The sequence below is a fragment of the Anolis sagrei genome, chromosome 5, assembly GCF_037176765.1.
Source record: "Anolis sagrei isolate rAnoSag1 chromosome 5, rAnoSag1.mat, whole genome shotgun sequence".
Lineage (NCBI taxonomy): Eukaryota > Metazoa > Chordata > Lepidosauria > Squamata > Dactyloidae > Anolis > Anolis sagrei.
In genome coordinates, this window is record NC_090025.1 from 151,090,424 (window position 1) to 151,117,373 (window position 26,950).

The following is a 26,950-nucleotide window of genomic DNA, read 5'->3' on the forward strand; positions in this document are numbered from 1 at the left end:
TGGACTTATTTTGCACCAAATGGTAGAATGGGGTATTTTTAATGGAATCCTCCACTTTGTGCGACTAAGGAGCAGAAAAAACAACTCTGCATCTGTATGCTTGTCCATAATGTCCTGCCTCATGTACAGAGGAAGAATTGTGTTTGCTGTGAGTTTTCCAGGCTGTAACATGGCCATATAGCCAGGAAAACTCACAGCAACCCAGAGGAAAATTTGTTTAAAGCTACAATGCAGTCGCTGTTGCTAGGTTTTGGTCAAAAAATATTTAGCCGCTTGTGCTCCTTCTATTTTTTTATAAGTTTTATATTTATTTATGCAATGCTTTTGATATGAAATAATAATAATAATAATAATAAAAATATTTGAAAATGTTTATAATAATAATTAAAAAATGATAGTACATGATGGTGGATACTTCATGTACTTCAATTCTTAATAAATCTCAGTATGTCCAGTGGATTTTATTTCCTTACATAAGCAAGACAGAAATGTCGTGTACATTTACGTGGAAGTAATCTCATTAGATTCAACTGGTTTTACTTTTGCGTAGATAACTTATTCCATCACCATTTCATCATCTATTCCCCCCCCCCCCAGTGGTAAAATAGATTTTTTAAAAAAAGTCTTAAATATTGGTAATAGTGAAGAAATATCGTAGATTCTCAGGTGTAGAAATAAGTGAATATGGTTAAGAATTTAATAATAATAATAATAATAATAATAATAATAATAATATGTTTATATTCTGCTCTATCTCCCCGGGGGGGGGGGGGGACTCAGGGTGGATTTATTGGGGTGGGGGGCAAATAGGGATGTATAATGTAGTTATTTTCCCTCCTCCTCCCTCCATTAAAATTTGTCCTTACAAATAAAGTTTTCATTTGAATTCCCCAAATTTTATAGCATTCCAGAAAATAAAACATTGAAAATATTTTTATTTTTAAATTTTTAATTGATACATCAATTCATTTAACAAACTTTTGCCATACAAGTCTTACACTGAAAATAATTGCCACCTTGAATTCTAATATTTGCTTAGTTTTAATTGGCATCTTTACATGCCCCTTTTCTTTGGATATCTGGTTTGTATTTCTAAATGCTCAACTGAAGTTTTAAATACTTTTTTACATTTGGGGACTCGAGGAAAAAATTAGACAGATCTTTTATTTCATATTCTGCTCTCATCTTTTTCCAGTCATGGTTACACACTTAAATGTAATATGTCTAACGTTGTTTGTATGTAATGGTTTGTCATAACATTTGCATGATTCTCAATTTGGTTTAGGAAAACGCTAGAGGACAGTAAAAATGATTTAATAACAGTATACGCCTATTTAGCTGAAAAGAATTCTGGCAGAGCGTAAACCTTGCCAATTAGCTAATTTACATGATGTACCTCCCATCTGATTTTGAAAACCTTCCTGCTGAGAAAACCTAACCAATTCCTATCCTAATTTGCAGCCCCCAACCTAAAGATGTTTACTGTAAGTGAATCTCAATTGAAGTCAGTGAGGCCTGCTTCTTAATAGCAGTTGCTGCAGCTATTCTATACTGTAAAATTATTATTATTATTATTATTATTATTATTATTATTATTAATATTTGTAGACTGCCCTATCTCCCTGAAGGACACTCAGGGTGGTTTCTAGCAACCATGGCAAACATTAAAAATTAAAATTAAAAAAGTAAAATAAAAACTTCATAAAATACAAATAAATCCTGATAATATAGCTGGATACCAGTTTAATTATCATGCCTCGATGCTATGAAATCCTGGGATTAACAGATTGGTGAGGCACTTATGCAGAAAAGGCATAATAATAATAATAATAATAATAATAATAATAATAATTTATTACGCCTCTCCTTGGTGCTGGAGGCAGAATACAACATGGTTAAAGACTGCTAAAACTGCAACTCTCATGATTCTATACTATTGAACCATGGTAGTTAAAGTGGTGTCAAACCGCACAACCATATAGTGTAGATGCATCCAGTTTAGACTTGGAAGTTAGCCTCAATGTTTTCAGTAAGGCTTTTACCTTGAGGGAAACTGGACTGCAGCCTGCGTCTGGTTAAAATTATACCAAACTAACTAATGAAATTACCGGGAGTGGAAGAGAGCTGTTAAAACAAGGTCCTAAGGGCACCTTGGGTGCCATCCTTTGTAAAGTTTTACTGCTTTCGAAAGGCTGGAATCCCTGTCCCACCCCGCACCTGTCCAAAATTAAAAGAACCAGGAAAAGGTGAAGATATTTTCCAGTCTTATAGTGTGCGCCACTCTTCTTGGAAATGTGGCATATTCCAAGAAACGCTGTATATTTCCTCTGAGGCTTAAGAGACAAATGTTCGGCTACGTGGGAAAGAGGGCAACAGTCCTCTCAAATGAATTCTGCGTACCCATGACTTTCCTATCATTGGGAGGAGTTTGGCGCTGAAAATAATTCACACTTAAATTGTTTATATTGGCTGTGTTGGCATTCCCTTGCCCCTTTTTCTTTGTATTTGCTAATGTGCAACTAACATTTTAAGTTATTGCAACTTTAGAAATTTAGGACTGAAGGAAAATTTCATTTGGGGGACAAAATTCTTAGGGAGGGGGGAAGGAGAGAAATTTCCTCATATTGCCCACCCATCTTTAATCATATTCTTATGTTTTCCCAAGGACAAATGGTACATTGTAACTAAATATAGAAGACAATCTGTTTGACACAATAATTTTGCAGAAAACCACAAATTTCTACAAAGCCATGCCTTTTTTTTCTTTTTTTTCCTTTCTTTTTTTGTGGAGGAGGGAAAATTTGGGTCATTTTTATTTCCTTTCCTGCTACCCTTTGTAATTTAAGATAATGATATGCTCTTTAATGTCTCTTTGTTACATTCTTCTGTCTAATAATTTTAATTGGGATTTCATCTGAATATCAAATACAGTGATTTGGAATCATTTGGAATGGTTATTTCTAAGTACCCTGAAGGCATCTGATAATTTCTGATCTTGGAAGCTGAGCAAGCTCAGTCCTGGTTAGTACTTGGATGGAAGATCTCCAAGAAATACCAGTTGCTGTAGGTTATTTTCAAAGGTGGAACTGGCAAAAACACCTCTGCGTATTCCTCGCCTAAGAAAATCCTATGAAATTCATGTGTTTACCATAAATGAATAGGTAACTTGAAGGCATGCATACACATGCATGTCTATTGAATTCAACAACCATACTCACTTCTATCTAAGTGTTATACTACATCCATAAATGCCCCATTCCAATGGCATATGCTTCAACTGATCCAGGTTTAAATCTCAACTACTATCAAGCACAGACCCATTGCATAGATTGATCTCACATAAGTATTTATTTTCCAAATTCCTCCTTATTCTATTTGTGATAAACAACTGAATTTAGGTCAGTGGGTCTAAAGCGCTTACTCTCAGGTAAGTGCAAATAGAATTGTAGCTGAAGTGTTTACATCTCCTGTATTACTCAGATTCACTTGGAAGTATACCTCACTAAACTCACAATGACTTACTTGTGAGTTTAGTAAATTTACAATATTTAGTAGATATGCTAGGTTTGCATTAGAAGAGTCCAAATGTATGCATAGTTACCTGAAAGAAACTCTCACTAAACATATTTGGACTGGTTTCTGGCACGATTGCATTATTTATTATTTAATTAATTCATTTATTTATATAACACTGTGTAACAGAATTTGCAAAAAAAACCTGTTCCTGGTTTAGGTTATTTCCTGTTTAATTGTATGTGCAACCAAAGTTTTTGCAGTTTAATAAATGTTTACCATGTTTTTATGATATAACCAACTGGGAAATGAAATGTATAACCCAGGAACAAAATTTGTGTTACATTGTGTAATTTTTACCCCGTTCCTCAGCTGCAAAGCACTCAGAGTGGCTTACACAATGTTAATGTGTTGTCATAACAGCCTTATGCCTCTGCGGAGCTGAACAGACTTTCTGGAGAATAAGTGCCATCACAAATGTTTGATTTCCTTCTAAACATACATTTATAGTATTGAACTGTACATTTGTAATATTATTTTGATCTGATTTTCTACTGTTCTTTGTTTGACTTACAGACATAAAATATGTAACAGGAATTATAAATAAATGTATGTTCAAGTAAATTCCATTGCAATATGATTTTCTCCCAAGTAAAAGTGATGAGAGCTAATATGTAAAAAAACTTTCAAATAATCTTTCTTAGGCCATAGTCCTTGACAATGTTGTTGTGCTTGTGTGCTTTCAAGTGATTTCCAGATTGTAGCAACCCTAAGGAGGCTCTTTCACAAGCCCTTTCTACTCAGCTGAATAAAACCTCACATTTTATGCTTTGAACTGGAATATATGGCAGTGTGGACTCAGATAACCCAGTTCAAAGCAGATATTGTGGGATTTTCTGCCTTGATGTTCTGGGTTATGTGGCTGTGTGGAAGGACCCACAGTGTTTTCGTGGCAAGAATCGTTGAGAGGATATTGCCTTTGCCTTTCTCTGAGTTGGAGACAGTGTGACCTACCAATGTGTTGCCAAGGCAGAGCGGGGATACAAACTCTGATTTTGAGTCATAATCCACTACTCAAACCACTATATCTATTCTTTACCTCAAAGCAAATCTCATTGGAGTGCATAAACACTCTTGAGTTCTGTGTTGGGAGAGAGACAGCACATAAAAGAAATAAGCATGTAAATAAATGATTCTTATGAGTAGACAGATGTGGGATGATTCTGTTGAGAATATTTGTTTTTCTAAGTCGAGAGTCTGTATGCTCCAGAAGATGCTGAATTACAGCTCCACTACCTTCACCAATGATTTACAATGCTAGCCGTGGCAGATCAGCAATACTATATATCTTGAAGACCATATCTAGAAGACAGAAAGTTGTTGTTGGACTGAAACTCCTGTTGATCCAGAGAAGGAGTAGTCTACACAACCTATGAGCCACAAATAGAAATTCCTCATAGGTACTAGACATAGACTGTCCATCTATTAATCTATTAGGACTTGAGAAAGTTACTTGTTCGGACTGCCAGACTTCCCCAGACAACTTTTCTAGTGATTATGCTGCCAAAGCTAAGACGTCGGGACATAATGATTTCATTCAGGTCTGCGCACTTTGTTGTTTTAAACTGTTCTAACTTTTACAAGTGTTTACATTGCTTTTCCTGTTTGTAATTTTAAATAGTCTAAATTAATTATCATTGTAAGTTGGTATTGTAATTTGAACGATGACTCTGGAGACTAGAGTTTGAATCCCTGTTCAAAAATGAAATGCCATTGGCTGACTTTGAGCAAAAAAATATTTCTCTCAACCTCAGAAGGAAGCCAATAGCATCCCTCTTTTGAACAAATATTGCCAAGAAAACATCATGATGGGTTCATTATAGGGTCTCTATACATTGGAAAAATCCTAAAGATATGCACCAACAACATAACTTTATGATTTACAGGCTAAGTATCCCTTATTTGAAATGTTTAAAACCAGAAGTGTTTTGGATTTTTTCCCCAGATTTTGAAACTCATGTATTTGCACACATGTACATAACGAATAATATCTTGGGGATGGGACCCAAGTCTAAATATGGAATTCATTCATGTTTCATATGCACCTTATACACATAGCCAACTGGTCTTTTCATATCCTATTTTAAAATATTTTTGTGCATGAAGCAAACTTTGTCTACACTGAATCATGAGAATCAGAACTGTCCCTATCTCAGCTATTTATTTATTTATTTCGCGCATTTGTACCCCGCCCTTCTCAACCCCTGAGGGGGGACTCAGGGCGGCTTACAAAAGGCACAATTTGATGCCAACAAAACAGATAATAAAAATAAAACATGTATCAACAGCAATCATAAAAAAATTAAAACAGTCCAGCTACTCTTGTGTGGATGATTTTGGACTATTCCAAATTTCAGAATTCTGGATAAAGGATGCTCAACATGTACATCTTCCTTTTGCTTCTTTTCCTTTTCCTTCAAACAATAGCAGCAGCAAAAACAATATGTTGACAGGGAATTCTGGGAGCTGTGGTGAAAAAAAGTATTTTTAAGCCCATGCACATACGCACATACACTGCTTCTAAATGTAAGATGCAACAAACCCAACCAAATTTGTTTCCTTGTGCTGCACAGTGACCTACGGGATTACGAAAGTTGAAGGTCAGCCTCTTCACACGGAGCTGGGGAGGCCTTTGGACAACTGCAGCAGCCTCCGCCTATCTCCCGTGAAAGGGATGCAGGAGAAAGGAGATCTGGATGAACTTGGAGATAAGTGCGACAGCAATGTCTCCAGCAGCAAGAAGAGGAGGCACCGGACCACTTTCACGAGTTTGCAGCTGGAGGAATTGGAGAAAGTGTTCCAGAAAACCCATTACCCCGATGTTTATGTAAGGGAGCAGCTGGCCCTGAGAACAGAACTCACAGAGGCCAGAGTTCAGGTAGGAACTACAGTTTTGTCCCAGAACAAAGCATCTTGTTTTCTATAAAGTTCAGAAGCAGAGGTGTACTGCAGAAGTATCTGTGAACCAACTCTCAATTGCATGTTTGTGGTTGCCACTTGGCCAGTTTCCATATGGCTTAATTTGATAGTTTTGTTTTTGGGCCAGCATTTGGGGCTTGAAAGACTAAGCAAAATTTCCATGAATTTCACATCTCTGGGTTTAGCACAGCAGTTCTTGCACAGTTCTGAAAGTTCAAATGTTTTCTCATAAAGCTAGAACCTAGGAAGATTTCCTGAATTTAGATGGCGGGAAACAGCCCATTCTCATCAATTCTAGTAAAAAAAAAAAGTCAACCCAAAAAATCTGGGATGTCTTATCAATGAGTCAGCGTGAGTATTGTACATTAACTCTTATATATAAAAAGGAACCACCCCTACTCTGAGTATGGTGACAAAAGGTAAGCACTGAAAAGCAAGGTGTTAGTCTGTCCTGGGAGAACCTAAAAGAAGCACAGACCTCCTCTACTCTCCACCATGTAGCCACTTCTGGCCTTTCAGAAGGTCTGAGTGGAGAAATGGCAGCAGCGGGTGGTCCCCTGAGGTGGCATTGGTGATTTCCACTCTCCATGAAATAACTGTCGAGCTATCCACAAGTCATATCAAAATCCATAATTTTACTCCCAAAACCTTCCCTTGACTTATACCTAAGGTAGACTTATATATGATTATGTATGGTAATTCACCATAAATAACTAAACAGTGAAATTTACTCTTAGGTAGTGAAGGCTGTCACTTGAATGGATTTAAGATTAGAATACTTAATGGGGGAGAGGGCTACCAGTAGCTGCCAGTTAGAATGGCTGTGTATCACAGTTGTTGGGAATACCAAAATGGAAGAAACAATTGTGTTCATGTATTGTTGTCATACTTTTGACTGGCTATTGTATGACTAGAATGCAAAACTAGATAAATCTAATGTTGCATGGTTCTTTTTATATTCTTATAGTGGACCGGACACATTTGTTATCTCTGCATGAGGAAAGAAAACTGACTTGCATAAGGACATTTCATGTCAGTTCATGGATTCTGAGATAATGATTGCTGGGGTCACCAAATCTGATCCAGGAATAGTTGTATTTCCCTGATCCAGTGTTTTAAATTTTTTTGACAAACACGGCTTTGGCTCTCTTCTGCACTATTTGCATTTCTAATATGAATATTATTCATGAGGGATAAAGAGAATATTTTTAAGGGATTTGCTAATCAGGTTGCTGTGTAATATATAGCATGACCTCCATATTTGCAGAGGATACAATTCTGGAATTTGCATGGATGTGTGAAACAGTAATAGTAGTGAAACCTATTAAAATGAAGGACTTCTGCCTTAAAATGCTATGGAGTCATACTGAAGGACCTGAAAATGCTTAAAGAGAACACACTGTATTTTGTTAGACATATGGGACTGTATTTAGGTTATGATTCTATAATTGCCAAAATGTATAGAAGTATCAAGGATAAGTAAGAAAGCACTTATGATTCAGAACTGGCAAGCTAACTCCTTTGTAGGACAATGTGGATACTTATAAGCATCTGGTATCAAGAGTGAAGGTAATTGTAGTTCAACCACATTTGGAGCGCCACAATGGTCCTTCCCTGTCATGTAAGAAATGCTTTGCATATTAAAGGTTTTTGAGATTATTTCAGTACATAAACTGACAGTCTATTGCTGTGTGGCTTTGACAGTGTTTTCTTGAAAAGGAGTTAAGCATGTTGATACCAGTTGTCTCCCTGTTATGATCTGGTCATCAACCATTATAAAGTTTACTTACAGTTAGCAATTTTACAAACAACAGAATTGTGATTCTTTTTTCATCACCAGACCAAATAGTAAATGTTGAATTCTGTACATAAAGTCTGTTTTGGGTAGTTAATGATCCTAAATGGTTGGTGAAGAAAGCCATGCACACTGTTGAGTTTCATAGCTTTGCTCTTCTTTGAAAACAAGCATACTTAGAGCTATTTTACACATGATCTTTTTATTTTTTAAAAAAGGTATACAGACCCATCGAGTTTTAAATACACCAATATGTAGATTATGAAAAGCAGATGGAACAAGCTTTTTCTGGGAGCACATGAATCATACACAGCTAGGACTGGCAGTCCAGGGCCTGCTAAGTATATCTTCAGAGGCAAAACCTGATTTGTGATTGTGCAGTGGATCAAAATGGCAAAATCTGGCAAATTATGTTAAACAGGCTCCATGCTGCCAAGTGTCTCTGGTCCTTTTTCTTGGAAACAAGTGCCACTATATCAAAGGAGGCCCATGTATGTTTCAGTCATAAGATAACTGGAAGTTTCAAATGCCTTGATGACATTGTTTAAATAAAGAATGAGCATAGCAGAAATCAGAACATAATTCAGATTCTAGTACTGAATATTAGTTGGGAGCTTTCACATTGGTAGGCAGGTGAACCCTCTCTGTGGTTTTAGTCTGAATTTTGAAGTAGCCATCCAGAGTACTGAACCTATTTTGAGGATCAGGTTCAAGACCTTCTAATTTTATTTGAAGTGAGATGACATGACTCAAAAGCCATTGACTGGCAGTGTTACTATACAGGGTGTTGCAAAGAGAAAAAACAATAAGCTTGAGCATATAACATAAAACTACTTAAGGTTGTTTCCTTTAGCACCTATGCACAATAAGCCTTTCCAACAACGGTGGCATGCACTGGTGAAGAAGAAGGGACTCCGTGGAAGGTTGTCTTTGAAATGAATGAAAATAATTTATACATTAAGACTAAGACCCTTTCATTACAGTTAAACTTATTTATTAAAATAAATATGCATTTCTAGGTTTCTAGCTTGGTTATCTGAATCAGGGTAAGCAGCTGTTGTGTCAGTGATCAACAGGATTGCAATAAAGATTACATAAACTACCAACCTAATAACAGAACAGGTCCAACGCTCTAAAACATTGCTTTTGTGGTAATGATGACTGGGAGATTCCTGCAGTTGTAGTGAAAACTTTTTCAGTATTTGACCATATCTAAGGCTGCCCTTGTATACTACTTTTTTGGTAGTAACTCTCACTGAACAAAGTGGGACTTATTTCTGAATGTATATGTATAACACAGTAAAGCTTTTTGGATTCAATAAACTGAAGGAAAAAGCTGGACCGGAGAAGCTAAAAGTGATAAAGTATAATGAGAAAACTCACAGATCATAGTGATAATTTGCATGTGCAATAACTTACAGATTGACAAACCATAACATTCAATTAAATGTCAATTCAATTTCAGTAGAGAGGTTTTATGGTCAAAAATTGTAATAGACACCGAACTAAGAATTGCATTTCTCAAAGTTTTGGATATTTCTTACATTGAATTGTACATAGCAAATATACATCAAGTTTGACTACTCTGAGAGAGCAAAATCCAGTGCAAATTCCTTTATCAAATGCAGAATCCATAGTAACTTTTCAGAACCTAGATAATCTCTTTAAAAAACAATAGTTTAAGCCTTAAAACTGGAGCTCAGAAAAGTTCATGCTGGTTGAGATATTCTGAGAACCAATTATTACTCAAAAACATATTATAAAGTTCACTGAGTCTAAATTTCAGATTTTCAGTGTTTCTTTGTATGGTATGATCCTTTTATCCATGGACTCAATATCCATGGTTTCACTTACCCACACTCCAAAAAAATCCCCCACTCCCGAAATTATTTGTAAGCTTTTCTAGGTCCTACATATTCTGTGCCCTTCCACACAACCATATAACCCATAACATCAAGCCTGAAAATCTCACAATATCTCCTTTGAACTGGGTTATCTGAGTCCACACTACCATATAACCCAGTTCAAAGCAGAAAATGTGGGATTTAATTCAACTGTGTGGAAGAGGCCTGTATGGTATGTTTCCAGCCTAAATATAATGTAAGATTTTCTAATAACCACATGATGGGATACAGGAGATCATCTCATAGTTGCATTTCTACTTTCAAATGAATATTGCTGACACATCCTCCCATGCAAATTTCATGTTGCACTGCAGAAGAACAAGACCCGGCTATAACAGAGGCTGGTTGTATTGAAACTTCTAGATTACAGGGCTTTCTTATGCTATTTGGTGCAGTATTACGGCTCTGGATGGGTAAGGCTAGCAGAATCAAACCTATTCAATTTGTGGGAGGCACAATAAAGAGAAAAATAGCATGCAGTTTGTGTATGTTATGTTTGCCCCTTGGAAACAAATTGCTAATTTCATTTCCCCCCTCCTCCTTGAGCATGTTTATTTTATGCGTTTTATGTACACAGTGATTTCCGCACTTGTTGAACAAAATGCTCTGGGTTTTTGCATTTCTGATCAGCTTGCTGAAAAAAAGACAGTGTACGAGGAGGAAAAAAAGGGGGACCATTCTTCTGCTGAGTGGCAACAAGATTCCTTCACTATATGAAACAATTTTCAAAGACCTGACATCATTAGAGACCAGCATCTGGTTAGGCAAGGATAACAAGCCACAGATTGTTGTTTCTTTCCCCCTGCATTTTGTATGGGCAAATGGTTACTTTACCTTTGCCAAGAGTCAGTTTTAAGTAAATTGATGTAAACACCAAACTTCTTTTGAGGGAGGGCATGGAGTGCCAGTGTTAAAAATGGATTTTCTTACCTATGCATTCTTTTAAATGCAAGGAAATTGTTTGCTATAGTTTAGTGCAGGGATTGGCTGGATATGCTCCACACATTTCCCTTCTGCAGCATTTCATCAAGATCCAATTTATGTTTTGTCTTGCATACATGCCGAGAATGCTGGCCTGAACCTAATTTATCAGTGTTGTTCTCTTTTCCTGCTCCACGTCAGTGGAATAATTGGCACCCAGCTTACAGAAATGGTAGAGGACTTTTTTCAGTGAAAGGACCTCATTACTAAATTCCCATAACCATGTTCTCCATGCCTCCTGTGGAGACTGTGGGAGGGCAGACAGATTTTTAGTAGGTTTTGGTGTAAGAGATAATATGAATTTACCAATGAAGGGAGCAATCTGGCGATTCCTAACAAGCTGGTCAAATCTCTGTGACTTCAGTGGGATCTCTGCATGACTAAGGAGGTTCAAGTATGTTAAAAATATCCTTGCCAGCTATGTGTTGGTGATGAACTTTGAATGTTCAAGAGGCATTTTTCAAAACTGTCATATTAAATCTACTGCAGTTCTATGGAGGTCTATCCCCACTTCTCTAGGCAACATTAGGATATGTATGTGCTTGAGGTGGAAAAAACAATAACATCCACAAATGATAAAACCCAAGTCAATTTCAGAAACCTTTTCCCGATTAGGTTCCTGCTCTGATATTAGATTTTAAGACTTTAGGAATCTGAGCCTTTGTTAGCCTTTCAACTCAATTCAGGGAGAACAACATTATGTTTGCATTGAGTTTAATTTTGTGCAAGTTGATTTTTAATGCTTTGATATACTTACAACCAATCTCCAGTTATTTGACATAATTGTGGTAACTTTTGACAGTTGATTTTTACATATCTGTATGTATATCTGTGTATATAATCTCTTTATGTATTTTATTTATATTACAATTTTTCTCAATGTGTGACAAAAATAGCTTGAATCAGCATGCATATACACATGCACATTAAAAAGTCACGATCCACATATTTATAAGAAAATAAAGGACTACTTTGAGTAATTGAAGTAGGTGATAATGTGTAATTCCCCTGAGTAAACTCCTAAAAAGCAATTTACAGAAAAATGTAGCTATTGGTTTGGCGAAACATTCAGTTCCAAACACATTTGCCACATGATAATGGTTTCATATGAGTGTAAGACCTCAGCCTTCACTGACATCCGAGTGCTGTGCCCCATTCAGTTCAGTGTAAGGTTTTAGTGTCTTAAATTGCCTATATACCGAAGTAAAAAAGGTTACATTATATGCTCAGGCATGCCAATTGGTTACTCTAGACCAGTGTTTCTCAAACTCTGCTCCTTCAAGTGTTTTGTACTTTAGCTTCCAGAAATTCAAGCCAGCTTATCAGATATTAGGAATTGTGGGTCCAAAACACCTGGGGGAGCAGAGTTTGAGAAACACTACTCTAGATTATTGTAACGTATGCTTGGGTTGGTTCAAGAATATATTTGCCAGGTTATTTATTTGGCTCTACATACTGCACCATATAAGTGGGCTCTGCGACAAAATGGTTCAATGTATGATATCTCCAAAAAGCAATTCTTATCAGCCATTCCATCCAAGCTGCACATCCCATGCTGCGCTCATTTTATTATTTTTCCTCTTTGCCAACAGTTTATCTTTTTCTACAACTGCTAAGTGTCCTCAGTCCTCACTGGGCTATTTTTAAAAGCATGCCTTGAAATTAAAAACAAAACAAACCTCTCTGGAATTTGGAATCTCCAAAGTATGCTTTTAGCTGCCTCTAGTTTCACAGCAGTTCTCTTTGGTCTCCTAGTTTGGTCGAAGAAGAGGGATCTCCTGTGTTTATTCTGTGTCCATTGGAAAATGGTTTCATTCAGTCCTAGTTCAATATGATTTTTTAAAACTTTAAAGACCTATGCTGTCTGGGATCAGGGCATCTTAAAAACTAAATGCAAATGTGGAAATTCTTCTCCAGGTAACCCATGTGTTGATATGTGGGGATAATGAGAGGTCATATTCTATACACTTCATTCAGATGAACAATCAACACATATTTCTCCCAATATGCATTTTTAGAATAGCCATGAATTGATCTCAACAGTACTAGACTCTTCAGCATTTTGCAAATGCTAGTGCTGTGATTATATTTTAAACTCTTGTTTGTGTTTTTTTAAATATTTGATTCACCACTTCTAGCATTTTTAAATGGCTAATAACATTACATTTTTTTAAAAAAAACTGCACAGAGATTAGAACAAGTAGGACTGAAGAGAGAGAAATCTTGATGATATCAATAAACTTAATGTATGTGCATTATTTAGATTCAACCATGAAATCCACCTGGACATTGAATTGGCAATTAAATGTGAGAGTTAAGAACTCGATAAAATTAATTTCTGAATCTTTTAATGTTGAACAAAGAGTAAAAACAAACCATCTTATTGAAGAATGATTTCAAAATATGGGTACACAGATGTTATTGAACTACACCTCCCAACATCTCTGATAATTGATAAGATATCTGAAGAAGACAGGAGTGATAATCAATTGAAGGACTAGAACTTTAAATGGTAAATTGTGCATTCCTACAGAAACCCTTTCCTCTATTCCCAGAGGACTGCTATAGCATTATCTTTCATGGCAACATTTATGGATTTGCAGTTTAGGAAGGGTTATTTAGAGTTATCCACTATGCTCACTAAACTTGAAAACCCAGAATTCCACAGAATTTTGTCATGGCAGTTAAGATGGAATATAGCAGTATAACAGTATAGTGTGAGAAAAAATGGTACAAGAATTTAGCAAGGCAATCCTTTAACTAGAAAGTCCCTGAAGTGCGCTATGTTTGTGAATGGTGGTGTTGTCATCAAACAGTATCCGAGAATCTAAGACTGAGAACCAATGCTAAATTTTCAGAAAGAGATCACATGATTTTTTTCAGATTGTTGCAAGATGCTGTATAAACGATATCACTTGTCTACGGGCTATCAGAAAAACCATATTCATATACATGCCAACTTTGACCCCAGCCAATCTTCAAGCCTTCAGATTACAAGAGAGGGCCTTGTTGGTGGCTTCTTCAGGCAGTTGAATTTCCTTCCAAGGGAAGCTAGACTGGTCACTTCCTTTTCCTTCAATTGGTGCAACAAGTTCATTTTGTTATTTCAAGCCTTTGATAATTTTCTAATGGAAACAGGCAGAGGTTTTAAATGGATGGGCTGGATTCTAATTTTATTTATTCTCTGTGAGGAGTTTGAAACCATTTCAATATTGTGCTTTGATATTGCACCACATATGTATAACATAGCCCAACACAAAATGTACTTTTCTTGGTGTCTTGATTTTTCGGCCTTTTCTGCTTCAAAAAATTACACTGGATAGACTGCATCATCTATAGTTTCTTAGATATGTTTATCATGATTTTCTATGGGCAAGCGGATGAAAACTGCGCTATGGCATATGTTCTGTATCTCAAACACTAGAGTCGATAGGAGAAAACTGGTTCCATTTTTAAAATCAGCAGGCCAAATATACTCAGAAACAGGTCTTTAATCTGAGGCACTCAAATGAGTGTCGGTTAGTGTAATTAATTGGGTTTTTTTTAGTAGGTGTTGGTTTTAAATATATATTGGAAGCTGCTTTTCAGCCTAGCCATGAAAGAAAAGAAAGAGATAAATCCAATAAACAAATAAATAATACATATAAGGATGCAATCTATTAGGCGGCACATCTGGTGGACATCTGTTGTTCCCCTGCATGGCCTGGCACCAAAATCCCACATAAGGTCCAATGAAATAATAAGAGCTGTCAGGCTAACCATCTACTCAGATTGCATATAAAGTGCAGCACATACACCTCTGCCTTTTTGATTACTACTATATAAGAGCAGCTCTACTATTAGATAACCATCAAAGGTGTCAGATGCTGTGGGGCAACAGTGGCAGTTCCCTTATTCTATGGCCCAACCTCCTAATCTTTTCCTTCTATGGAAGGATAGAAGTGTATGTGCCACTGATGTTACATCTACACTGTAGAATTAATGCAATTTGGCACCACTTTAACTTCTGTGTCTCAGTTCTATGGAATCAGTTTTACAAGGTTTTTACTCTTACAAGGTTTTTAGCCTTCTCTGCCAGAGTGCTTGTGCCTCAATAAACTACAACTCTCCGAATTCCATTGCATTGAACCATAAGAGTTCAAGTGATGTCTAATTTTATAAATGCTACAGTGCAGATACAACCTCAGTTCTTTCTGCACTCCATAAACTAACCTGTCACCTTTGAGTCCAGTGGAAGAAAGTGTTCCATTCCATTGCTCAAATAAAATTCAACTTTTGATCCTGTTTGCTTCTGTATGTGGAATGGTAGGGGGCATGTTGTTATTTGTGTCAGGATGCAAAACCCCTTGATTGAGCCCACATATATAGGTTTAGATGAGACAGGTGGCCATGTACCAATGAACTATGGACAAGTATTTTAACACCCCCCCCCCCCAAAGGTATGATTTGACCATTAGGTATACATGCAATGGAATACTGATTAGGATAACTTGGTATACTTCTCTATAGCAGTTCTCCATACTATATCACATGACTATCAAATGGCATAAGGAGCCTTTTAGGTAACTCTTCTGATGTTGTTTCTGAAGCAATCATGGAATGATTGAAACTCTAAATTCATGCAAACAAGCTGTGGGTCTGAGTTTTGCCACAACTTTACTTTGTTTTTGAAATTTGAATTCAGGAGATGAAGCAATGGGAGCTGAAATCACTGCAGATTTCTGTCAGTTATCAGAATATTTACATAGCTGATTTTCACTGTCAAACATTACATGTGGTTATCGAAATGCATTTCCTAGGCTATTGAATTGAAATTTCTCAAGAAGGTGGGAGATTATTTTGTTCTTGTTGAGGACTGAATTCCTACAGGGTGATTTGTCCAGGAGTTACATGTCAGTAGTAGAAGACAAACGAGTGAATGAAATCTCCCTGCTCTCTTTCTTCCCATCTTTCTCCCTTTCTGCTGCTTTGCTCTCTTTCTGCGCCTCTTCCCCCTTCCAGTAGTCTATAAGGCAAAAGCAGATCACTTTCACATACATTATAGCTTACCCATCATCGTATTTAGGGATACTGAGCTATTTTTAAGGATTTTGCTCAACAATTAAGCCTCTCCATTGGGAGGTTTTATGGTTTCTACCAAAGCTTGATCACAACTCTGTTACCCAAGATCCTTCATATATAAAGTTTGGTTGGTTCTGGCACTCCATCAGATTCATAGCACTGCTGGTACCCAGCTGGTCCACCAACTACTCTCACTGTTGTCTTGGTCCTAATGATACCAGTGGAGAAGTTGGAAAAAATATAAAAGTGTCCAAAACCACCATGGAGGAAGGGAAGGGAGACTCAGCAAATGCCCTTGAAGTCAAAACTGAAAAGATTGAACCTGGTACCTTGCAAATTAGTGAAATAATAGAACTTCAGACCTTGCAAAGGATCCACCTTCTATTTGTACCTACATATAATTTTTGCAGCATAAAAGCATAACTTGTAAGCCTGTTCAACTATATACTTTCAGGTCCGTTAACGCCGAATTATGTGAATTATCTTTGAAATATGATTTAATTATTACCAGGAAATATTTAATTAAGCAATACAAATTATAATTACTAGATTAACTTAAACATGACACTTAAGCCCCTTCCATACAGCTGAATAAAACCCCACATTTTCTGCTCTGAACTGGACTATATGGCAGTGTGGAATCAGATAACCCAGTTCAAACCAGATATTGTGGGATTTACTCCCTTCATATTCTGGGTTATATGGCTGTATGGAAGGATCCTTAGTGTTTCCCTTAGGGTAAAGCATAAAAACAAAATGGTGTGTGAGAGTGTGTACACTTATACAGGTACACACACATTTTAAATCTATATGTACACATAGAATATTAGCTATATTAGTTCATTTCTTTAATCTGCGTTTAACTGGACATTGCTAGATCTGTATCCAGAAATCTAAATGCACATGATGTTTTCTATGTGCTCTTATTGTAATACATTAGTTTATGCTGAGAAACCAAAATAAGATCAGGCAGTCTAATAAGTAAACTCACAGGGTATGTGAATTAGAGCTATCTACACAAGGGAAGATATGGCATACCCTCCTGATTTGGTAAGGAAAATCCCAATTAATGCTTTGGTGACCCAATTTTTGGCTGCATTTCAAATGTCCTAGTTAGTCCTCTTCTTCTTTGCCTCTGGCTTATTTCTATTGGTGCAAACTGAGTTTAATGTGCAGAAGTCATTAGTACTCAATTAGTCTGCAAGGAAAAGGGGATTAAGAATAAATTCTTATCCTTCTCTGTAGACTCAGGCAAAAGTAAACTTCTCAAGTTTGTCTAGGTGATCTGTTTTTCCTCTGTAATAACTTTTGCCATGTTGATTGCACTTGGTTGTTGCTTTGCCACATGTGTATCAGTTGTCATCTGTGAAATGTTGAAGGCTATGATATGATGTGTGTGGTTTTTTTAAAATAAAAAAACCCCTTTCTATTAAACCAACAGATGTTAAATGTCTATTTCCTCTGTAAGGATAACTGAATCCAAGTCACCTTCCTAAAAATTGGCAATGAAAGTCTCTTTGGCAAATGTTGATGCCTTGTTGGAGATGCAGTGATGTTCAACAGATCTGCTTCCAATCAGTTTGACTTTTACCATGATCACTGCATGGAAGTTGGCTGTGTTGGTTTCGGCTGCATGTACCTTCACATATTTAGAATAAAAAGTCTAAGGGCTGGAATTTATTTACTTTCTAAGTTTGGATTTCAAAATAAATGAAGAGAAGCAGAAACAGTGCCATTCTTCCTGTCTGCACGGCAAGGCTGTTTTCTTGGATGTAATTCCTACTGGCTGCGCAGACCTAGCATGTGTGAATGGGGCTTTGGCTCTGTCTTACACCCTCTTGTAGTTCTGTTCCTTTTGCTGTGGTCTCCTCTTCTTGAATTGGTTAGCTGTTTAATGTGCCACTGTGAGCATTAACTTGACTGTTTTAACTTCTCTTCTACAACAGTGCTGCAATCAATGTTTCATTTAGTTAATTTGTAAACCATCCACAAAGCTAAGCATCATTTGTAGTCTTCTGAGTACCTCTTCCATCTTGAATTAACAGCCAGCCATATGGCAGAGCCTCAGGAATGTTAGTTATGCATTAAAATATTATGCATTCTTGTTGTTGTTGTTCATTCGTTCAGTCGTCTCCGACTCTTCGTGACCTCGTGGACCAGCCCACGCCAGAGCTCCCTGTCGGCCGTCACCACCCCCAGCTCCTTCAAGGTCAGTCCAGTCACTTCAAGGATGCCATCCATCCATCTTGCCCTAGGTCGGCCCCTCTTCCTTTTGCCTTCCACTTTCCCCAGCATAATTGTCTTCTCTAGGCTTTGCTGTCTCCTCATGATGTGGCCAAAGTACTTCAACTTTGCATTCTAGTCCATTATTATTTCAAGTTTACAGCAGGGTGGAAATCACAGACATCTACACCAATGGTTCTCAACATTGACTACTCCAGATGGTTTGAACTCCCATAAGTCACAGTCAGGTTGGCTAATGGTCAAGGATTCTGGGAGCTAAAGTCCAAAAACCAAGAGGAACAAATGTTGAGAGCCATTTATGTAGATGTTATTGGACTGAAGCTCCCAGTAGCCTAAGCATAACTAGTAGAGGGGAATGATGGCAGTGGTAGTTCAACAACAGCTGGAGGGCTACAGTCTTTTGCTTGGGTCCTTCTCCAGGTGGAAGGGTCTTATGGTTATTCTAAGATACTCTCAGATTTGGGGTTTGTTGGGTAGCTGGAGAATGAATTCTGTAGCTGTGCTCAAACTTCTCTGAAAATTCTTTTAGTTAGATGTCCTACTGTGATGTATTTCATAAAGGGACCCTTGGTCCATTTAGGAAAAATGTGAAAGATCTGAGGGAGATAATTCATATGGATGTTTTCACTGTTTTCTTCTCTGATGTAGGTCTGGTTCCAAAACCGAAGAGCAAAGTGGAGAAAAAGAGAGCGATATGGGCAAATCCAACAAGCAAAAAGTCACTTTGCTGCCACCTATGACATATCTGTTCTACCAAGGACTGATAACTATCCACAGGTATTTAATATATTAAAATGTTGGTTCTTTCCCTGTACTATTGTATACCTGTGGTTTCCAACCTTTTTTTGACCAGAGAACACTTGAACAGGGACCACTTTGACCAGGGACCACTCTCGAATATTAGTACCAAAAGGATTACAAATCAGTTTTTGGTCAACTTTAGATTCGATTTGGTTATTTGGGCTTCTGATTCAGAAAATTGCATTGGATAGACCACATCAGCTTTAGTTTCAGATACAGAATATATGCCACCCATGAGTAGTATGAAAGGGCCCTTACTCAATTTTCTATGAACTGAATTACTGGAAAATTCACCCTCCAAATCACACAGAGGACCTCCATTGATGAAGGAAGGTGTCCTCTGTAATAAGCTGTTCTCTGTTTTGTGGAAGATGACAGAACCATTGCCACAATATGCAGAGCCAGTAAGCTTCACCCTCCTCATTTATTCTCAGATTTTGTTTGAATAAAAAATGCACAGATACAAGTGAACCCTATTGTTTCTAAGGGGGGGGGGGTGAACAATGCAGAAGAGGGTGTAGATTTTATAGTACTGAATAAGTGAAACCATGGCTCTGAAACTGCCTGGATTGGGTTCATAGATATGGAGGTCATATCATACAGACTATCAGTGCCAGAAGATCTTTCAACCACATTAATCTGAGACAGAGAATCAGACCTAGATAAAAAAGGGAGTCTGAGTATAGTAGTAAACCTCCATGTCTATGTGGGATCTTTTGCTTTGAGAAGTTTTAAGATTGGAATTACTACCTCCTAGTTTCTAAATATGATAATAATTACAATACATATAAGGCATTTTACACAAAGTTTCTGGATGAACGAGAACCTTGAGAATTGCCAATAAGCTAGTAAATGTTTTCCTTTTTTTTTGGTTAAACCATCCTATAGTTTTATCTTTGGGTTCAATACATTTGTTAACGATTAGAAGAAATCTAACCTTGTGTTGCATGATACGGCAGTATTTTGAGGGCTCTTTTATGGCAATCTGTCCCCTGCTTGAATAAGAATTCTATAAAAACAGTAATTACAGCCAACCATCTGTTTTCTTTTTATTCCATTCTGTGAGTAGCCATTAATTGCATAATTTTATTTTTCTGAAACACATTTTGGAGTTTTAATTAATTTTTTGCCATTCACAAATGTCAGAAAGCATTGTAATCAGAGCAGCTAAGTGTTTGCACATATAAATAATTAGTTGTTGGAATGTTCTGTGAAAAATGAAAATTTGAAGGAAATTCTTTCAACTCCCTCCAGTTTCATAAAGTTGGCTTCCAAGTAAAATGGCAGGCGTTAACTGTTTTCTGGCGGATTCACCATTTTCCTGTTTGGACAATTTGGCATATATTTCTGGGAGAAGGTTCCTTTCACACATCATTAAATTAAGTGAAAGCTAGTTATCCTGATGCTCAAACAAAGTTCCAGTTTGCTATTGTTCTGCTGTTGTAAAGCTAACATGTATTATCTAGGATAGCCGCATTTCTGGAAATAGGTGATAAATGACCCATCTGCCTATTAGTGATTAACTGTGTAGGATTGATTACCTGCTCGTGACTGTTTGCCTGTGTTCGATTAACTGTATGATCAGAGGTACTGATTTCATGATAATAATATGATTTTTGGTATCCATCCAACCTGGCCTCTTCCAAATGTTTTAGAACTCCCATCAGCCACAGTCATTGGCCATGCTGATTTAAACTAATGAGTAATGTAATACAAAACATCTGGGGACCTTCAGCATGGGGAAAGCTAGCATGCCGAGTGTGCAATAAGATATGACTCAACTCCTGTTGGTCCCGCCTTCCTAATATCTTCCCATTGGATCTTCACATGAAAGGGACCTACACAATGCTACTTTCTATGCCTAGGGCTTCCAAGTCTATCCATGTGTGTAAGCTGTTGTTACAATAATTCTTCAAATGAGACAGGAGTGTGTCCCATTCCATGCATATAGGGAAGGAGAATGAATATGTCTGCATATCTCCTATGTGATGTCAATTACCATATATACTCATGTATAAGTCTAGAAATTTTAGTCAAAAAATAAACCCCCCAAGACCTGAACTGATTTCTCCATAGGTCAGCGTGAATACTGTACCTTAGCTGTTATCAAAAAAGGAACCACCCCCTACTCTGAATAGAATAGCAAAAGACAAGAGCTTAGAACCTAAAAGGAGCACCAGCCCCTTTGCTGTCTCCACTGTGTGTTTCTTCTGGCCTTTTTGAATGTCTGAGTGGGAAAAATGTTAGCAGTGCCCTGAGGCAGCTGGCATTGGTACTCTACATGATTTTCGACTTATCCATGGGTCATATCAAAATCCATAATTTTGGCCCACAGGCATGCCCTCAACTTATATATGAGACTGACCTATGACTGACTGGATGAGTCAATATAGTGGATTTTTTTTACAGTGAATCCTTTCAAAATATTTGAAAAGCTAGGGTTTTGTGACACACCAGCTGTGCATGGAACTTATCACTTTTTTGCTTGGAATAGACTCACATACCCACCAAAGTTTCACAGATGAAAACCAAGACACATGAAGAAAGCAAAATCAGAATATGATCAAGTTTGCTTTTTTTTTGAGGAAGAACACAGGAACTAAAAGAGGTGGCAGCATTTTGATTTTGCCTAAGCCTCCTGGGAACAAGAAGATTCCATCTCTTCCTTTCCTCTCACCAATGCTTAATTGATGGGGTGAAGGTTTTTGGCACTTTGGACTCCATTTGCACCTATTAAAGATGAGGAAAAATAGGGGCAACAGAAAGAAGTGAAAGTAATGGCGATACTGTAAAATCAGCTGCAAAAGTGAGATAAATCAGGACTGGATGAGTGGGTAATTCTTCCCAGAAATCCCAGCCAGTTTACCAGCTGTTAGGATTTCTGGGAGTTGAAAGCCAAAACATCTGGAGACTCACAGGTTGAGAATTACTGCTTTAAAGGAAGACAAAGTGGAAAATTTCATTGGCTTCTTCTCCAAATTGTACTTTGGAATGTCTTCCATCTCATTAGAGCAGAGTTTTAAAGGATGCAGAGGGTTGTGTATTCTCTATCTTCACTTTTTTCTTTGTGTCCTGACCTCAACCTTTTTCTTCCAGGCTCAGTTGGTTGCTCTTCTTATCTTTTATGCTTCTGTTTCTTTTCATGCCTCTCCCCTTTCTAGAAAGAATACTATTTTCCAGCAAAGCCAGCAATTAGTTCTGTGACACCTAATTTATTATGGCATAATAATATTATTAACCCTATGCTGTATTTTTCAAAAATTTGTTTCAATTTTTTGATGTTGATGAGTGTTGTGTGGGTGTATGCATCTTCAAGTCATCTTATGGTGACCTCATGTATTTCATAGAGTTTCCTTCAGCTAGAAATACTCAAACATTGTTTTGCTTCCTCTTAAATAAAAGGTATAGTACATGGTCTTCATTGGTTGTCTCCCATACCAAGGGCTGACTCTTCGTAGCCTATGTTATGAGTCTAAAATTCTTACATTTTAAAAGACATATATGATGGTGTGTTGGCTCTTAAAAGAATTTGAATATGAATGGACATGATTTCCTTTCCCCCCTCTACCTTCAATTTACGGTACATGGCTGTGGTGGCAAACCTTGAAGTGCAATGATAAATGTTGCAGTACAGTGCTTGTGGCAGCCTCAAAGAAAACCCCAGATAGGCAGCTGTGTGGATCTATATCAACAAACTATTTTTAATGGTCTTTGGCTGTACCAAAACCAAGTCTATAGTAGAATTAATTACTCTTAATTGCCTGTTCAATACCAAGCTGCTCTAAAATATTTTAGATTACAGCAGTGGTAGATCATAACAAGGTATTATTATTAGGACATTCTTCCCCAGCTACTGTGAAGATTGTAGCTAAGCTCAGAGAGGACAGGAGAACTGAAGAAGGAAGTGGCAAATGACATGATCAGTACATTCTACTGCTTTGTCTCTGTTAGGTATTAAATTGAGATTTCCTTGTTCCTTTGCTTCACAATGATCCTTGTAAGTCAATTCAGCCAAGTGTGCCTATTTCATACTATTCTTCCCTGCCCTTCTTTCTAACCTGAGAAATAACATTGCGTGTGGAAACTTCAAAAGGAATGTGTGAGCTTACCATGGACTTATACTTTTGTGAAAATTATAATTTTGTGTAATTGATGTATTCTATTTTTTACTTACCAATTTTATATTGCCCACCATTATTTTTTAAAGTTAAAAATTGAACAAATTTTTATTTTCAATGAATTTTAGCGGTTTATAATTATAAATATGAGCTATATTTCCCTTCTGAAATGGCTTTATAAGGTTTAATCATGTCTCTTCAGCCCAGGTCAAGTATTCTATATTGTGGTATACCAAAATCACTATAGGAATGTAATTCAAAAATGTAATAAGAGCTGCAGGTATCTCAGATATAATCTATTCAGATGCAGGTAATCTGTTACTACAACCTTTCTGATAAATGGTTGGGTAGCCAGCCTCTAAAAAAGAGTCTGACATCTTTTGAGGTGGTATATTGCATCAGGACATTCTTCCTAGTATTTAGTGGGGTTCAGGTCAGACATAGAGATCCAACAGAATATCAGTGTGATATTCCTGTCAGCAGATGCTGATGTAGGTCCATTTTGAGTTGACCAAGAACTGACAGTGCAATTGTGTTTCTGAAGGCATTGCATTGCCTTTGAATTTTTCAACTGCATCGGTATATAGCAGAATTCTGGGTTGTGGTGTTAATTACATGGCCTACAAGGTACATGTAGGAGCCCCCAGTGGCACAATGAGTTAAACCTTTGCACCGGAAGGAATGAAGACCAACAGGTCACAGGTTTGAATCCGGGGAGAGCACGCATAAGCTCCCTCTATCAGCTTCAGCTCCCCATGTGGGGACACGAGAGAAGCCTCCCACAAGGATAATAAAACATCAAAACATCTGGGCATCCCCTGGGCAATGTCTTTGCAGACAGCCAATTCTCTCACACCAGAAGCAACTTTCAGTTTCTCAACATGACATGAAAAAAAGGTACATGTAAATTTGGATAGGCTTTGGTGGCACTAACCTCTGCCAACCTCCCTATTTCTTTTTAATTGAAAACCCTTTATACGATTTTTATAAAAATCATCCTGTAGAATGAGGTTTTATTTAAAAATACTAACCCTACTCATCCTAAAAAAGCAGAAGAGCAAAAGATATATATTTGGGAATTAAATTTACTTTTGGTTTGCTTTTGGGGATTGATATAAGACGTCTTACCACTTCATATAGGAGAGCAGAAACCACTTCCTCCTTCTCCTTTGCCCATATTCTAACCAAGTTTCCATCTTTTATTTCATTCCAAATCATTCGGTTTCAATAGCCCTTCCGTGATGAGACATTGAGAATGAAATGGAACCCCCAGAAAAATGTTATTTGGGACTTGCTAGGCTCAGAGTCAGCATGGTGTAGTGGTTTAAGTGTTAACATTAGACTCTGGAAACCAGGATTCAATTTTGGGTTCTGTCATAGAAACCTACTTGGTGACCTCAGGTGTGTCACACACTGTCATCCTCAAAAAACTTCATAATAGGAAATAATTTAAAGGCAAACAACAACAAGTCTCCTGCTGTCTGCGTTTATTTCTCTGCTGTAGCTCTGGTCATTTCTTTGCTGCAGCATTGCCATATCAGTAAGCAACTAATGTGGTTCACCAGTGCTCACCAATGATCCACATTGGAGAATCCCTCTGGCTGTTTTCCAGTAGTGGCAAACAGCAAGGTCGTGGTCCTCCCAAGGTGGTGTGTGGGTTCATGATTTCCTCCCTATACTCTGCTGTCTTTAGAAAAGCTTTACTTTGCTTACAAGACACTAGAACTTGATGAGTGGGGAATTCAGCAGTTTCCATCTCATTCTTTTCTAAATGGCTGAACAGAGGTGTGAAAGCAAGTAAAAAAGCACATAGCAAGAATGTGGCATTCCATTAAAAATAGAATAGCTAGTTTTGAATCACCGGGACTAGCAAATATGTTCCAGCTATTACATCCTTTCCAACAGTGGGAAACTTTTAGAGTGCTTGATTCTATTTCCTAAGCCAAAGATGCAATGAAATATATAAATATGCACATGATCTTTGTTAAATCTCTCATCTTAATTCCTCACTGAATTCCTTTATGACCATAGCACGTTGTGGGGGAACTTCCATTAGCAGTAATCAGAGTTAGATGTTCAAATTAAATATTCCATATGGTATGTATTATACACCACATGGCATTTGACTAAAATATGTTTTTGTTCTGCATGCAGCTGACGAATAACCATGGAGGCTCCAAGTCCTTCTAAGAGCCATTAATTCTGATTTGTACACCATGCCTGTGTAGCCTTTGTTTGGTTGTACAATTTATAATGTTTTCCTCTAGGAATATGTACCTAGCAGAACCCTTGATTGAGCAAGACACAGAAGCAATAGGGGTGATTTATCTGGCAGCTCTAGTTTCTAATAAACTAGAACTGAATCTGATGATCAATAGTATAGCTGTCTTGATTGTTAACGTTGGAACCTGTAGTTATGCATATGTTGAATGAAACAGCTTGAGGAAAATCTGAACAAAAGTATAATTCAGATCTCTATCACACTGCACCGATATAATGATATTATTCCACTTTCATTGCTATGGAAACATCATATGGGATCCTGGGATATATTGTTTAGAAAGGGGGAATTCCTAGCCACAGAGCCTTACCTCCTGACCGCCCGGAGATTACTGGCAGCAGTGTAATGGTGGCCTGGTAAGTTATTTTATTTTTAAAAGGCTTTTGAGGGGTTTCTGAGGAGGGGGTTTGTGAGGGTTGTGCGGACTGCCCCCTCAATAATCCCAGGACTACCTGGGCCTAATTCACTGCCTAATTAATTTGGGACAAAGCAGGGTTTTCCTGCTTTGTCCTGAATTAATTTGCTTTTAACCTGAGGCATTGTTTGGATGCCTCAGGTAAAAGTCTGAGAGGGCCCGCATTTTGGGTCCTGTGTGGATAGGCCCTTAAAGACAAATAACTGAATTATAATAATGTGGTATGATAGAGCCCTGACACACATGTCTGATATAGTTGTTGTTCTTGTTGTGTACTTTCTAGTAGTTTCTGAGTTATGGTGACCCTAAGCTGAGAATCTCATGGGTTTTTCTCGGCAAGAGGTGTTCAGAAGTTTTTTGCCATTGCTCTGAGATAATGTGAATTACTCAAGGTAACCCAATAGGTCTTTATGACCAAACAGGGATTTGAATCCTGGTTTCCTAGAATCTTAGACCCACAATCAAATCACTGCACCATGTTGGCCCCATGCTGACATATATATTACTTATAACTATATACAGCAGTGGTTCCCAACCTTTGGTCTTCTAGTTGTTTTGGGCATCAACTCTCAGAAATACCAGTCAGCTTACCAGCTCTTAGGAATTGTGGAAGCTAAAGTCCAAAACACCTGGAGGACGAAAGGCAGGAACCACTGATATACAGAATAGAGCCCCCAGGTTTCCTGTGTTGGAGGGGTATGAATGTCTAAAGTGTGTGAAGAATGCCACCTATAAAAGGTTAGTCTTTGAAATGAAATAATTATCCAATTTAATTCACAGAAGAAAACAGACATTTCTCAACATATTATGATATGTTTGTTTTTATTGGAACTGTGAATTCTTAAGTACATTTGTATC

The 26,950-nt window shown here is 37.4% G+C and overlaps 1 protein-coding gene across 1 annotated transcript in view; it reads left to right on the plus strand.

Annotated features, from left to right (window-relative positions):
* ALX1 (ALX homeobox 1) overlaps window positions 1-26,950 on the plus strand; it is a 57,622-nt gene that overhangs the window by 7,536 nt on the left and 23,136 nt on the right. Inside the window, exons 2-3 of the mRNA XM_060777372.2 lie at window positions 6,147-6,451; window positions 19,126-19,254. Coding sequence (XP_060633355.2) covers window positions 6,147-6,451; window positions 19,126-19,254 — 434 coding nt within the window. The remainder of the gene's footprint in view (window positions 1-6,146; window positions 6,452-19,125; window positions 19,255-26,950) is intronic.